The sequence below is a fragment of the Saccopteryx leptura genome, chromosome 1 (genome assembly GCF_036850995.1).
Source record: "Saccopteryx leptura isolate mSacLep1 chromosome 1, mSacLep1_pri_phased_curated, whole genome shotgun sequence".
Classification (NCBI taxonomy): domain Eukaryota; kingdom Metazoa; phylum Chordata; class Mammalia; order Chiroptera; family Emballonuridae; genus Saccopteryx; species Saccopteryx leptura.
The window spans coordinates 163485274-163499904 of NC_089503.1; the positions used below are offsets into that span (position 1 = coordinate 163485274).

The window sequence follows — 14631 nt, forward strand, 5'->3', positions numbered from 1 at the left end:
AAAAGTAAATTGTCACTCACTAGGCTGCCCATTAGGAAGGAAGCATCCCACATGTAAGGACTGACTAGTTTTCCAAAAGTCACAGCACAAATGCAGGTAGCCACGGCCCAAAGTGTCTGTGAGGAAACTGATGAGAGTTGGAACACATAGAAGGTTGAGTCATTTCTGAGGTTTCCAAAGGATTGGGAAGCTCTGGCAATACTAACAATGGTGGATAAAATGGGGACCTGTGATTGAACTACGTTAAACTTAAGAACTTTTTTATTTATTAAGAGTTGGAGCAGAAATAGAGAAAAGATCTTGAACTGGATCCTGGAATGTGAGGGAAAAAAATGGCTGTACCTGACATTATTGGAACAACTGATGAAATGTCTTTCAATGCAGCATATTAAACATTTTTTATTATTAATAATTATAAAAAAACATGTGTCTTCACATCCAGATTCTCTGTAGTTCTGTTATAGGTTTGTGACCTACCAACTCAGGGTATCTGATAACATTTTTTGTGTGTATGAAAATGTAAGGTGCATTTATAATTATATAATAATGAATACATTCCCAGTGGGAGAGAACTTCCACTTGCTTGGACATGGGTCAGAACTGGGTCCCCTGCTTATAGTTTGGCACATCTAATCAATTTTTTTTTTTTTTGTATTTTTCTGAAGTTGGAAATGGGGAGGCAGTCAGACAGATTCCTGCATGCACCTGACCGGGATCCACTCGGCATGCCCATCAGGGGGCAATGCTCTACCCATCTGGGGCATCGCTCTGTTGCAACCAGAGCCATTCTAGCGCCTGAGGCAGAGGCCATAGAGCCGTCCTCAGAGCCTGGGCCAACTTTGCTCCGATGTAGCTTTGGCTGTGGGAGGGGAAGAGAGAGACAGAAAGGAAGGAGAGGGGGAGGGGTGGAGAAGCAGATGGGCGCTTCTCCTGTGTGCCCTGGCCGGGAATCGAACCCGGGACTCCTGCACACCAGGCCGACACTCTACCACTGAGCCAACCGGCCAGGACCACGTCTAATCAATTTTGACAGACCAGCTTTTAGCTCATTACATTTCAAATGGTGCCCCCACCTCCCTGTGCCCACGCACCTACTTCCAAGTGCTGCACGCTGTGGGACAGATTAACGTCTGTCCCTGCACCTTCCCTCTATGGGGTGAAGGGCAAGAGCGTAATGTGAACAGACTGTGAACCTCACTAATACAATCCACTGGAGTCAGCAGTAAATGCATCCCCAATGCAACCCACCTTGTCTGGGTCCCCAAATGCCTACAGCACCCATGGCCGGGACCCAGCTTGAGGAGTGCTGACAGAGCGTGCACAGAAACTTGTCCTAACCATCCTGGCTCAAATGCCTTCCTTTTGCAGAATTCACAAAATATATGACCATGTGAACACATTGCCAAGGGGCCCATGAGAGGGAGAGGCCCTGCTAAGCTCAAATTTCATGAGCTTCATAGTTTATTTTATTAGAGCTTTGCCTCTAATAATAGTAATAAAATACTGGCCACAACTCAAGTGTCCACAGGGAAGTGGGTAGACAACCACACACACCTTACAGGCAGTGAAAACAAATGTGTTCACCCTCAGCAGTGCACGTGAGTCTGAGAAACACAGCAACATGTTGAACGATGCGGCCATTTGCGTGTTAGGTCTATAAAGCTCAAAAAGAAGAAAAATGAAACAGTGTATCGTTTAGGAATGGATCCAACTGTGATAAAACTACTGAAAAACGGCAAGGAGAGACAAACCAAGTTCAGGACAGTGGTGGAGGGAAGCTGCAGAATCCCCGAGATGCACGGATCTGTGATTGACATTGATAACATGACAGAATCAAAGGCAGCTGTTTTATTGGTTTCCTTTAAAATTTATACATATATGTATATATTATTAACTTTTATTTATTGATTTTAGTGGGAGAGGAAGGGGGAGAAAGAGAGAGAAACATTGAACTGTTTCTGTATGTGCCCTGACCAGGGATTGAACCATCAACTTCTGTGCTTTGGGAAGATGCTCCAACCAACTGAGCTATCTGGCCAGGGCAAAATTTATATACTCAATACATTATTTTGTATGCATCAAATGTTAAGACTGAAAATATTTCAACATACGAAAGAGAGCAGAAAACATTTCCTAGGCCGTGGAACTCTTCCTCCTGCTCAACCCCACTGCCTCCTCCAGCCCTGGCAGCTGGGGGCATGAGACCCCAGAGGCAGCGTGGCCCAGAAATGTCAACAGGGAGGGACTAAGAACTGGAACTGTGTCATTTTCTTTCTGGTTTCGGGGTGGGTGTGGCCGTGGCGGAAATATCATTCGGCATATCAAATAGGCCACAAGAATCGCTCGGTTTAATTTTAGACTCCTCGGCCGGCCAAGAGCAGCAGGACTGGTGTCCAGGCCACTGCGGCCCGCGCCCCGCCCTTCGCACGCAGGCTGCCGGCTCTGCTAGTGCGCCAGGCCCCGCGCCGCCCCTTCCGCCTTTGGGGACTGTCGGACTCCCTCTCAGCGCCCCAGCCCACGCGGTCACGTCAGTTCTTCCGCGAGGATCCCCGACCCTTCCCCGCACAGCCTCCTGGCACGATCCCGGTTCCGCGCTTTCCCTCCAGCCGGGAGCCGGGGAGGGGGCGTGGAGAGAGCGCGGGTCCCCGCCCCAGCAGGATGCCCCGCCTCTCCCAGAGCTCCGCCTCCCGTCGTAGCCCCGCCTTCTTCGATCTAGAGGGCGCCGGGCCCCCGCCCAAAATCCGGAGAGGAGGGCTCGGTTCCGCACGGCCGTCCCAGCTGCGGAGAGGCAGAGCCTGTCGGCAAGAAGCCAGGCCCGGCGATCGAACGGGAGCTGGCTCCGCGCTGCAGGGGGCGCGGCGAGCCCGACCGCTCCAGCCTCCGTCTCCTCTAGAACCCCGGCGCTAGGCTGCGGGAGTAGGATGGGCCCTCCGTCCATCTTTGGAAACTCCCCGTCCACCCGTCTCTTAGCAGCGCCGTGACGCACAGGCGCTCTGGGTACGTGCCGCCGGGACGCGCAGGCGCTTTCGGAGCAGGGCCGCGGCCGGTTGAGGGCTGCGCTCGGGGAGGGTCTGGGAGCGCGTGGAGGACAGAGGCGTGGGGGTCCCGACCCGCTCAGTGTCGCCCTCGGAGAGCTTTGCGTCCCTAGCTTTCAGTGCCCCGCGGAGTCGCACTCCCCTGAGCCTTAGGATAATGACTGTAGACACTCAGCTGTATTTTTGTTGGAACCGGGCAGCTTGTCCTAAGAATTAACTTTTGAAAACAATGTGTATGTTTGGTCCCCGCGTTGGATTGAAGGTCTTTCCCAGCCATAACCGTTTGCACAGACGTTCCCAGGGTAGCTGCACCCAGGAGTGCGGCCTAGGTCTGACACCAGGGCCCCTGGTACCCGGGTGGCCGTGTCCTGCCGTGGGCGTGGATCTGGGAGCCCGGACCCAGCCCTGTAGGGTGCAGAGACCCGCGCCATCTTCACGGGGCGCTCACCTGCCCTAGAGCCCCGCAGGCTAGGCAGCAGGCGCAGCACTGACGCTGGGCTTGGGCATTCCAGCACAGTAGTGTTTCTTATCAGCTTAGAATTGTGTGGTCCTCTGGGCTGGATTCCAATGTTCAAGACTCCCATAGTGAAGTAGCTCACGTGTTTTGGACGTGCAAATAGGATTTACTCCCAAATTCCTCCAGTATCTGCTATTGCAGAGTGCAGGTGGCCAGTCAGCAGGAGTAGGCTGTGGTCACAGGCCATGTGAGTGTGTGTGTGTGTCTGTGTGGCTGTGCATGTGTGGGCATGTGTATGGAAAAGGATTTTGTCTTTTCAGTGAGACATTGATGAGTGGGAGAAAAGCTTGTCACAAGTAGTGTCATAATGCATTCTCTAGTCCTTTTGAGGCAAGGCCCAGGGACACTAGGCTGGTCTCGAGGATCACCCGCGGGTCCCATATCCTTGAACATGATTGTGGGTAAAGTACATCTCATGGTATAATTCCCTCAACAGGATATTGAAAGATGTTTGTTCCGAGATCTCTCAAGGTCAAGAGGCACGCTCATGACCATGGCCAAGGCTGTGCAGGCAAGAAAGCAAAACCTGAAGCTGCAGACCTGGGGTCGGAGGAAGGCAGTGGTCACCCAGCTGATGCCATTGTTACAGAGGAAGCCACAGCCACCGACAGGCTTAGTGCGGAGCAGAGCCCCTGCCCCAGTCCGCAGTTGGGCCCTAAGCGGGGTTCCAAAGAAAGCCATCTCTCTGAAGAGCCTGTTAAGTCATTTTCCAAAATGCAGCGCTGGGCAGAGCCCGGGGAACCTGTGTGCGTCGTCTGTGGCCGTTACGGGGAGTACATCTGTGATGAGACCGATGAAGACGTGTGTAGCTTGGAGTGCAAAGCGAAACATCTCCTGCAAGTTAAGGAAAAGGAAGAGAAATTAGCACTCGGCCATCCACAGGAAGCCGGCTCTCTGCCCGAGTCTCCACTTGATACGTTCTATGTCTACAAAGAGCACCCCTTTATCTCGAGCCTTCAGGAGGACCTGGTCGAGAATCTTCAGCGGCAGCTGGGGGTTGCAGTTCAAGGGCAAGATGTTGCCAGGCCCATTATTGACTTTGAGCATTGTGGTTTCCCTGAGGCCTTAAATCTCAACCTGAAAGCTTCGGGCTATGAAGTGCCAACCCCCATCCAAATGCAGATGACTCCCGTAGGCCTCCTAGGACGGGACATCCTGGCCAGCGCTGACACTGGCTCCGGGAAAACGGCAGCCTTTCTCCTTCCTGTTATCATCCGAGCTCTATTCGAGGTAAGTTCAAGTGCCCACGGGTCATTCTCAGAAACAGGTGGTATTTACCAACTCTCATACTCCCAACTATGTTGAAGAGGCAAGCAAACGGAATGCCTAGAATTTAGTAGCCTGTCTGAAAAACATAACGTGTGGGAATTTTTCTTTTATTATAGCAAGCAAAAGATCCTCATTGCAAGTCTCAAAAACTGCTTTCCTGACAAAAATGTTGTTTTTTCTAACAAATGTGGAAAACTCAAGAGTAGTGGAATAAAATATGATGGAAAAAAAAAGAAAAGGAAGCACTGAATGATCAAGATATAGGTGACATGCACGTGAGGACCCAAACAGAGCCACAGGGAAGGAAATAGGACAGATAGTCATATAAGTAAGTTCTCTGAACCAAGAAAGAAGTGAATCCACAGGAACTCCCAAGAGAGAATGTCAAGGGTAGAACGTCCAGCTTGACCCAGGTCATCATGGCCACTCAAAGAGGACGGCTGGAGAGTGCGCAGTTTGAGAGACAAGGAGCCTACTTTCCGTGTTCCCACCTTGGTCACTAGACTCCTTTCTCTGGTTCTGGTCTTGATTGTTCATAGTATGTCCCTGTATCATGTGAGACATGGGTTCCCTTTGTGATGGTTTACGGGGACAAACCCTGTGGTGAGCAGAAGGCAGGAGGGCCCATCTCCAGTTGGGCTGAGGGGACCATGGTAACCAGGCACTGCTCCTGGAATCTCTGCAGTTAGTCCCTGTCCCCAGGCGTGGACTGCTGGTGTGTTCAGGCCCGTTCTTCATCGTTACAGAGCTCCTTGCCGTCTGCCCTCATTCTCACCCCCACGAGGGAGTTAGCCATTCAGATAGAGAGACAAGCCAAGGAGCTGATGAAAGGCCTGCCGTGCATGAGGACTGTGCTTCTGGTGGGGGGCTTGCCCTTGCCCCCCCAGCTGTACCGTCTGCGACAGCATGTCAAGGTGAGCACCACTTTCTTGAACATCTCTGAACAGCAGTGAGGGCCTAGTGTGTTCTTCCTTGAGAAAGGTTCACGTGTGAGTTTAGGTGGTCTTTCAATTCTTGCCAAGCAAGTATTATTTTTTAAAAATTGATTTTATATGGGGAAGGGAAGGACCACGTGTATTGAGTGCGTGCAGTATGCTGGAAGCCGCTGATGTTTACACAGGCGTTATCTCATCTGGCCATCACATCTGCTGTTTCCCAGAAAGGTGGGATTTTGTCTAAGGATCCAAAGCTAACATACTTGAGGGTGTGATTCCTGCAAATAAAAACATTGCCCTGTGTAACCAGCAATATAGTTGCAGAATCAAGCAGTTGACATTAATCCATTGTGTGCCCATGGGACTTAGTTGCTGTCATCTCCTCCTCAGACCACTCATGTTGGTGAATTATCCTGTTAAATTTTACAGCTTAAGCCCTGGTCAGATAGCTCGGTTGGTTAGAGCATTGTCCCAATTTCCCAAAGCACAGAAGTTGCTGGTTCAATCCCTGGTTAGGGCATATATAGGAACAGATTGATGTTCCTGTCTCTCTCTCTCTCTTTCTCTAATATCAATAAAATAAACATTAAAAAAATTTTTTTATACCGTAAGAATCTAGTTAAGAGTCATATGTTGCCTGACCAGGCGGTGGCGCAGTGGATAGAGCGTCGGACTGGGATGCAGAGGACCCAGGTTCGAGACCCCGAGGTCGCCAGCTTGAGCGTGGGCTCATCTGGTTTGCGCAAAGGCCCACCAGCTTGAACCCAAGGTTGCTGGCTCCAGCAAGGGGTTACTCAGTCTGCTGATGACCCACGGTCAAGGCACGTATGAGAAAACAATCAATGAACAACTAATGTGTTGCAACGCTCAATGAAAAACTAATGATTGATGCTTCTCATCTCTTTCTGTTCCTGTCTGTCTGTCCCTGTCTATCCCTCTCTCTGACTCACTCTCTGTCTATGTAAAAAAATAAAATAAAATAAAATTTAAAAAAAAAAGAGTCATATGTTGACCCAGCAGTTTTACTTATGGATATTTATCTGTAGAAACCCAAAACATGAATTCGATAGAATATATGCACCACTATGTTCATTGCAGCATTATTTACAATAGCCAAGCTGCAGACTGGCCCAAGTGCCCATCAATAGATAAGTAGATAAAAATGCTGTGGTACATTTACACAATGGAATACTACTCAGCCGTAAAAAAATGAAGGAAATCTTACCATTTCTGACAGCACAAGATGGACCTGGAGAGTGTTCTACTCAGTAACATAAGTCAGACAGAGAAAAACACACCATATGATTTTGCTTAGATGTGGAATCTAAAGAACAGAGTAAACGAAATTACAACATATCCTCTTATTTTGATCATCTCCTCCTTCTGTCTGGAACAGTTTTCATTCTGCCCCCCCCCCCCCATGATCTTGACACTTTCAAGGATCATAAATGACTTATTGGAAGAATGTTTCTTAGCTGATTAGATTCAAGTTACGTACCTTTGATAGGAACAGCTCGGAAGAGATACTGTGCCCTTCCTATTCACCCTTATAAATTACACACAGTTTTATTAGTTGGTCTTTTCCTGGTGAGACTATTTGTCAAGTTTATTTTTCCCTTTGTTTTGAGGTAAGTATTTTGGGGGGAGTGCTTTTACCCTGCATTTCTTGTGCTTCACCAGACTTCCAAAGTGTTTATTTTTCACTAGATTTCCCCCTTCACTCAGGTTGTCATTGCGACCCCGGGCCGGCTCCTGGATGTCCTGAAGCAGAGCTCCGTGCAGCTGCACAGCGTGAAGATTGTGGTTGTGGACGAAGTGAGTGCGCGGATGGGAAACATTCATCACACAGTGTTACAGAATTTACAAAAAGCCTGTTCCAGTCACACACCTTCCTTACACAAGTGCCACTGGCGGTGACAGGGCCAAGACCCGGTGTCACCCAGCCATGATCAGAAATGTGGGGTGCCAGGCACTGACCAGGGGTGGCAGCCTGGCCCGCCTTCTGTAGGCCCCTAGTAAGTGGCGAGAGGGTTCCAGGGGGTGTGGAAAGAACATGTCGGCATGACCCCCAAGACTCAGCTCTGAGCCTCAATGCCCACTCCCATGAGACTGTGGACCGGTCGTTGAGTCTTCCAGAGTCGTGGCAAGAATGATGTTCCCTGAGATTGTGAATGTGTCTCAGGCACTGAGAAGTCCTGTGTAAAGTAAAATAATGCACCCGGTCCTCCAAAAAGTGCTTGTCAGCCTGGTCCCGATGTGGCCGTGTGTGGACCCACTGGCTGCATCTGGCATCATCCGCCTCACTGCCGCCACCCTGAACTGGTGACCGGGCTCCTTTGGTTTTCCCCACTCGGGAACCTGAGAAGTGGCCTCGTGTAGATTCCACAATTACTTCCCTCCACACCAACCGCTCTGGGTAGCCTTCTCTTCTTCCATCCCCGAGGATTTACAGGGCTCCTGTGAGTGAAGGAAAAATCAGTGTTTTCAGACGGGCTGGTCAGTATGTCATGTGCTGTCATCTAAATGTATACCATTCAAGGGTCTGCATGTTGTAGGTTTGGGCAGACCCATCCGTTTCCCTTGAAGTCTTTGAAAGTCAGGGTCTCTTTTTGACCCACAGGGCTGGTGACGTGGGTGTGGAGCCAGGTCACCAAGGTCCACATCTCGGTTCCACCGTGTCACTGATCACAGTATGACAAACCTCAGCTTCCCCATCTGGAAATCTGGGATTAGAGCGGAGTTACCTCACAGGTGTTACGACGGTGTATGCTGTGCTGGGAACAGTGTCTGGTACACAGTAAATGCCCACTGAACGTGACTGTCAACCGCTACCCAGAGCGGTTGGTGTGGAGGGAAGTAATTGTGGAATCTACACGAGGCCACTTCTCAGGTTCCCGAGTGGGGAAAACCAAAGGAGCCCGGTCACCAGTTCAGGGTGGCGGCAGTGAGGCGGATGATGCCAGATGCAGCCAGTGGGTCCACACACGGCCCATGCTTAGCTGCACAGTGAAGGTCTGGTGGGGGGATGTTTAGCCCTTGGGGACCCTCAGGAGTGATGTTGTGGCAATAGAGATGGAAGTCAGGAGGGTGGGGATTAAGGATGTCGTGAGCAATGAAGACATACAGACAACGCTAAAAACAGAATATTTTCTGGAAAAGCTTGGTGAAGTTGGTTTTTAATCAGGAGACACTTGTGTTTGCCTCTCCCTCTGGTCTTACCCATTACTGTTTACCTCTTTCTGTATCCAAGTTGTGGATCATTGCAAATGTGTAGCGACACTGTATAATTTTATGTGAGTGTGTCTTTTTTTTTTTTTTATCGATCCTTTGTCTTTTTTTGACACTGCAATAGCTATTTCTGTGTAAGAACATTTTATTTGCTGTAGCAACCTTTCCTTGGGTGGCTCCAGGTTTTAATGTCAAATTGGACTAACCTGAAAGGGCTTCATTTCAGGCCGACACCATGTTAAAGATGGGCTTCCAGCAGCAGGTGCTGGACATTCTGGAGAACGTCCCTCACCAGTGCCAGACCATCTTGGTCTCGGCCACAATTCCAGCCAGCATTGAACAGCTGGCGAGCCAGCTTCTGCACAACCCCGTGAGAATCACAGCTGGAGAGAAGAACCTGCCTTGCTCCAATGTGCGGCAGATCATTCTGTGGGTGGAAGAACCCGCCAAAAAGAAAAAACTATTTGAAATCTTAAATGTGAGTGGCGCTGCCCTGGCCCATAGCTTACAGTTGCATGTCTCCCGGCTCTTAGCGGGATAAGTGTCAGATGCAATTTGGGCGGGGTTCCGTTTAGGTATTTAATAACAATTTGCTTTTCCTGCCCCAGAATTCTGTAAGAATCCACTCAATTTTCATTTGTGAAAATGTGCTGTGTGGATACAGGGTTGGCTTTTCTTGTTACAGAAAGACATTTAAATATTAAGATTATTGCTAAACTATATAGTTTGTTTCAAACTTTATTTTTTAAGTGAGAGGAAGGAAGGCAGAAAGGGACTTTCACATGTGCCCCAACCAAAATCCACCTGGCAAGCCCACTAGGGGGCAATGCTCTTTCCATCTGGGGCCGTTGCTCTGTTGCTCAGCAACAGAGCTATTTTAGCACCTGAGGCAAGGCCCTGGAGCCAACCTCAGCGGCTTGCTTGAACCAATCAAGCCATGGCTGGGGGAAGAGAGAGAAGCGAGGTGGAGGGGAGAGAAGCAGATGGGCTCTTCTCCTGTGTGCCCTGACCAGGAATCAAACCCTAGACATCCACATGCTGGGCCAATGCTCTACCACTGAGCCAACCAGTCAGGGCCATGTTTCAAACATTTTCAGTAGCTTTATATATAATGTAAGGATAAGTTCTTTCTTGGCCAGTTTGTTTTGGGAAATAGAATTTTTAACAATGAGTGACTTAAACAGTAGTCTATTGAGTGAGTGATATGTGCAAGTGTAGTTCATTAAAAACACAGTATTAAGGTAATGCGGTTTGTATTGACTTATGAACCATACTTGTAATTTTTAGTTGCACTTAATTTTTTAAAATTACATTTGCAGTAGAAGGGCAGTAAGCTCTTTGGCTTCTGTCTGTGCATATTTTGAAGCAAACACTCATTTCAACAGAATGTGTCTTTTCTGTTTATAAATTTGTCGGTGATGAACTGATACTAATGCTTTCAGAAAAAACTTCCCGCTGTACATTATGTTTCTGGATAATTTCAAGGGCATGTATCTAATTTTCCCAGGATAAGAAACTCTTCCAGCCCCCTGTGTTGGTGTTCGTGGACTGTAGACTTGGAGCAGACCTGTTGAGTGAGGCCGTTCAGAAGGTCACGGGCCTGAAGAGCGTGTCCATACATTCTGAGAAGTCACAGACGGAAAGGAAGAGCGTGCTGGAGGTTTGACATGTGCCACTCCTATCCTATTTTCATCTCTTTTCTGTAAATCTGTCTGTTTTCTCTCACCACCTCTGTGCTTAGGGGTAGTCAGCCAGGCCCCAAGGGCTGGTCCGCCAGAGAGGTGTCTGACTCACAAGCCACAATTTCCTTTTTTAATTTTTTTTATTTTTCTGAAGTGAGAATTGGGGAGGTAGTCAGACAGACTCCCGCATGCACCCGACTGGGATCCACCCAGCATGCCCACTAGGGGGCGATGCTCTGCCCATCTGGGGCATTGCTCGGTTGCGGCCAGAGCCATTCTAGTGCCTGAGGTGGAGGCCATGGAGCGGTCTTCAGTGCCCGGGCCAACTTTGCTCCCATGGAGCCTTGGCTGTGGGAGGGGAAGAGAGAGAGAGAGAGGGAGAAAGGAGAGGGGGAAGGGTGGAGAAGCAGATGAGTACTTCTCCTATGTGCCTTGGCCTGGAGTCAAACTGGGGACTTCCACGTGCTGGGCTGATGCTCTACCACTGAACTAGCTAGTCAGGGCACAAGCCACCATTTCTGACACCAGCTCAGGCCGCCTGGGGATGAGTGAAGTTCACCCCTGGGAAAGGTCGGCCAAGTAAAGGAATAGAAAACATCGCATGATGGGGAGCTTGGGAGAAGCTGGGGCCACACACAGTTTTCAGGTACGCTGGGACTTCAGTTCCTGAAGAGATACTGCAGCCAGGCCGCATAAAGTGTCAGAAAACAGGGTCAGATATCTCAGTGCTATGAAACCACCTAAGACCCATCCTGAGCAATGTGTTTTATTGCATTTCCGGAAAGGGCTTACTAGACGGAGATCATGAGGTGGTCGTGAGCACCGGAGTCCTAGGGCGAGGGCTGGACTTGATCCGGGTCAAGCTGGTTGTCAATTTTGACATGCCTTCCAACATGGATGAGTACGTGCACCAGGTAACGAGGTTTTCTGTGTTATCACTGTGACTTTTCTTGGGCAAGGCAGTGTCAATGTAATGATGAGTGAAAAAAGAAAAAGAAAATGTTTTGTAAGAGACATAAAAATGACTTTTTTTGGCATTTAAGATATATATATATAAACTATTTTTAAAAACTATTTCTTAAATGCATTATAAAATAATGAGAAGTAATAACCTGAAATATTCAGTATTTTTAAAGTAATTGGTTTTTGTTTTTTAATTTCTTTTCTATTTTTATTTTTATTTTCTCCTGCGAGTATGTTAAATGGCTTTTATAACCAGGAAAGAAAAAAAGAGGGCTTTGTTTTAAGTGGATACATCGAACCAAAATAAAATGAACCTGTTAAACAGTGTTTGTTTTTTTAGGAATCTTGTCTTCATCTCCTCCTCATATCCATGACGGTTCTCGTCTTTCCCTTTTAAAGCGCATTTCTCTCCTTTGCTGCCAGAGATGCCAACCTGGGGCTCCTTTTTCAGGCAGAAACAGAGCTGCCTCTGAGTGGCACGTTATCTTCCCGCCGCAGCCCGTCTTCCTCCTGCGGCATCACTTACAGCCTCTTCAAGAAAAGCCTTTCTCTGCTGTTCTTAGAATCCCCTCGGCTGCCACGTCTGCCTGGTCCGCCCACCGTGGCAGCCGGGGCTGTGACTCTGTGACTCGTGCTGGGACCTTGAAGCCCAGTGGTGCCCCTCCCCCGCCCCACCCCATTTACCTGCGCGTCCCACCATCACCTGGGACCCAGACGCAGGTTTGCAAATGCCTGAAGTTTATCTTCTTCCAAAGGGGTAGCAATTTGGGATGGGAAGTCTTCCTAAAATACTAACAGTACTTAAGTAGCGTCTGTGCATCCCGGGTTGAGTGGGCTGCTCTCATTGCCTGGCCTTTCCTGTGGTCCCAGGGTCAGCCCCAGGGGTTTTCAGCTTCTCACAGAGTAGTATGCAGTGATGCCATGGGGGCCTCAGGGGCTGTTGGCGCCTGTGGCGTCCTCACCTCTGTCAGAAGGGCTCATCTGTGTGCCTAGTTCTGTGTCTGTTTCAATCATCGAAGTCCACAGACACACACATGCACTTAACAGAGAACACAAATAACCAGAGACGTGAAATGAGGAGGAAGGTTCTGACCTCTGAGGGGTCCTCAGTGTTCCCGGAGCAGGAAACATGAGTGCATACGTGTGCATGTACACACAGGTGCATGTGTACCCTGTTGCACTTGTCACCGCAGCGGGACCGTATGACACCGACCGCCATATGCCTGGCTCTCTTTGTCAAATGCACCTCCCACATCTTCCTCACCAGTCTGGCACAGCAAGCACCGCGTCAGGAACGTTGCTGTGGCTGTGTATCCCGTATCCAGTGCTTCCCGCACGGCGGGCACCCTGTTCGGAGCTCTCCCTGTGTTCCCGCTGGTTTTCTCTGGCTCATTCAGTCTCAGTGGCGGCATGGCGGCACAGTGGATGGCTGTGCTGTAATTGACTGAGCGAATCTTTGACTGACGGACAATTGGGTGTTTCCAGCCTTTTGTTACTAAATACACTGCAGTGACTTTCTCCCCACAGAGCTTTTGGGTCAATTCCTCATCGAAGGCCATCCAAGTGGAAGGATATGAGTATTTTGAATCATAGGAGTGCTTCCCATGTGTCTACTTTTTAATTCTGGGGGTGTTAACATCAGCTTTTAGAGTTTGGGGACCATGACAGTTATTTTTTTTAAAATAGCTTTATAGCTCGGTATAAAACATCTCAATAGAAATGTTCTCATAGGTGTAATTTATGTGCTGTACAATTCACCAATTAAAAGTGTGCAGTTCAGTGGTTCTCAGCGTGGCCAACAAGTTGTGCAATGGTCACGAGAGTTGATTTTTGAAAATTTTCATCACCCCAAATAGACACCCCAATACCTAGCCCCTTCGCGTCGCTCCCTGTTCCCAAGCACATGCACATGCGTGTGCACCTACACAAAACACAAGTTTTACAAACTGTACTGACTCTTACTATGTGATCACTTTCTTGTTTTCTATTTGGGCTGTTTTCTTAAAAGTATGCCAGGGGCAGCTCCACTAAACTGGTGTCACAAATATATTGAGATATAAATTGCAAAATAAATAAGTACCATTTGAATGAATGTTCATCCCAGGAAGACATCTTCGACGACTAGCCTTCATCTTCCTTCAGGGGACGTGACGACTTTAACTATGAACATTGTGAAAACACCCTTTGCCTTTCATTTCAGGTGGGCCGAGTGGGGAGATTAGGTCAAAATGGGACAGCGATCACCTTCATCAACAACAACTCGAAGAGACTCTTCTGGGACGTGGCAAAGAGGGTGCAGCCCACAGGGTCCCTCCTGCCCCCTCAGCTCCTCCACTCGCCCTACCTGCTTGACCAGCAGCGGAGGGAGCAGCAGAGGGACAAGCAGGCCCAGAGCCACCTGGTCACCGCCGCCAACCTCATGGACATCATCAGGAAACACGATAAGAGCAACGCCCAGAAGTGATGGGCGGAGGCACTTTGGATACTTTTTACCATGTATCGTCACTGAAATTTCTGTATATCATCACGTACGGTTTGAGTCAATGGGATGAGTGCATGAAATAAAATGTATTTTAAATAGGATACCGGATTTACACAGCCATATCATATATTTTTTTCCTTTTAAATTCTCATAAGTTAAAAACGACATCAGAAAACACATTGCTAGATAAAAAAAAAAAAGTTTTTTGTTATTTTTTATATTTTTATTCCTTGGGGCTACCGTCAGAACCAGAACCTGCAGAGCAAGGGAGGGTGATCTGGATGGTAGTTCCTCGGCTTAGTGTCCCTACCGTCCTGCCCCCACGAGGGGTGGCATTGGCACTTGGATCACTGTTGAATAAATGAACGTCAGGAAGAAGGTCGGCGGTAGAAACTGGAAGAAGCGGTCGGTGCGACTTTGGCAAGATAAGTGTGAGTGATCTTTTCATTCTGCTTTGTTTTCCAGTCAGCCCGGTAAGCATGCATCTTCATTTACATTCAATGTGGGCTGCTTATCAAAG

The 14631-nt window shown here is 48.6% G+C and overlaps 1 protein-coding gene across 1 annotated transcript; it reads left to right on the forward strand.

Annotated features, from left to right (window-relative positions):
• Window positions 1–2351: 2351 nt before the first annotated feature.
• DDX59 (DEAD-box helicase 59) lies at window positions 2352–14219 on the forward strand. The gene is made up of 8 exons (XM_066379860.1): window positions 2352–2997; window positions 3989–4782; window positions 5568–5735; window positions 7482–7571; window positions 9211–9462; window positions 10492–10644; window positions 11452–11580; window positions 13830–14219. The coding sequence occupies exons 2-8, from the start codon at window positions 4000–4002 to the stop codon at window positions 14091–14093; spliced, it is 1839 nt and encodes a 612-aa protein (XP_066235957.1). The 5' UTR covers window positions 2352–2997; window positions 3989–3999; the 3' UTR covers window positions 14094–14219.
• The last annotated feature ends 412 nt before the right edge of the window (window positions 14220–14631 follow it).

Excerpts from the sequence above, each read along its gene's own strand:
- DDX59 (XM_066379860.1), top strand. The coding sequence starts at position 4,000 with ATGTTTGTTCCGAGATCTCTCAAGGTCAAGAGGCACGCTCATGACCAT. Across the intron at positions 4,783-5,567 it reads TCATCCGAGCTCTATTCGAG|AGCTCCTTGCCGTCTGCCCT; the intron begins GTAAGTTCAAGT and ends TCATCGTTACAG. Across the intron at positions 7,572-9,210 it reads AGATTGTGGTTGTGGACGAA|GCCGACACCATGTTAAAGAT; the intron begins GTGAGTGCGCGG and ends GCTTCATTTCAG.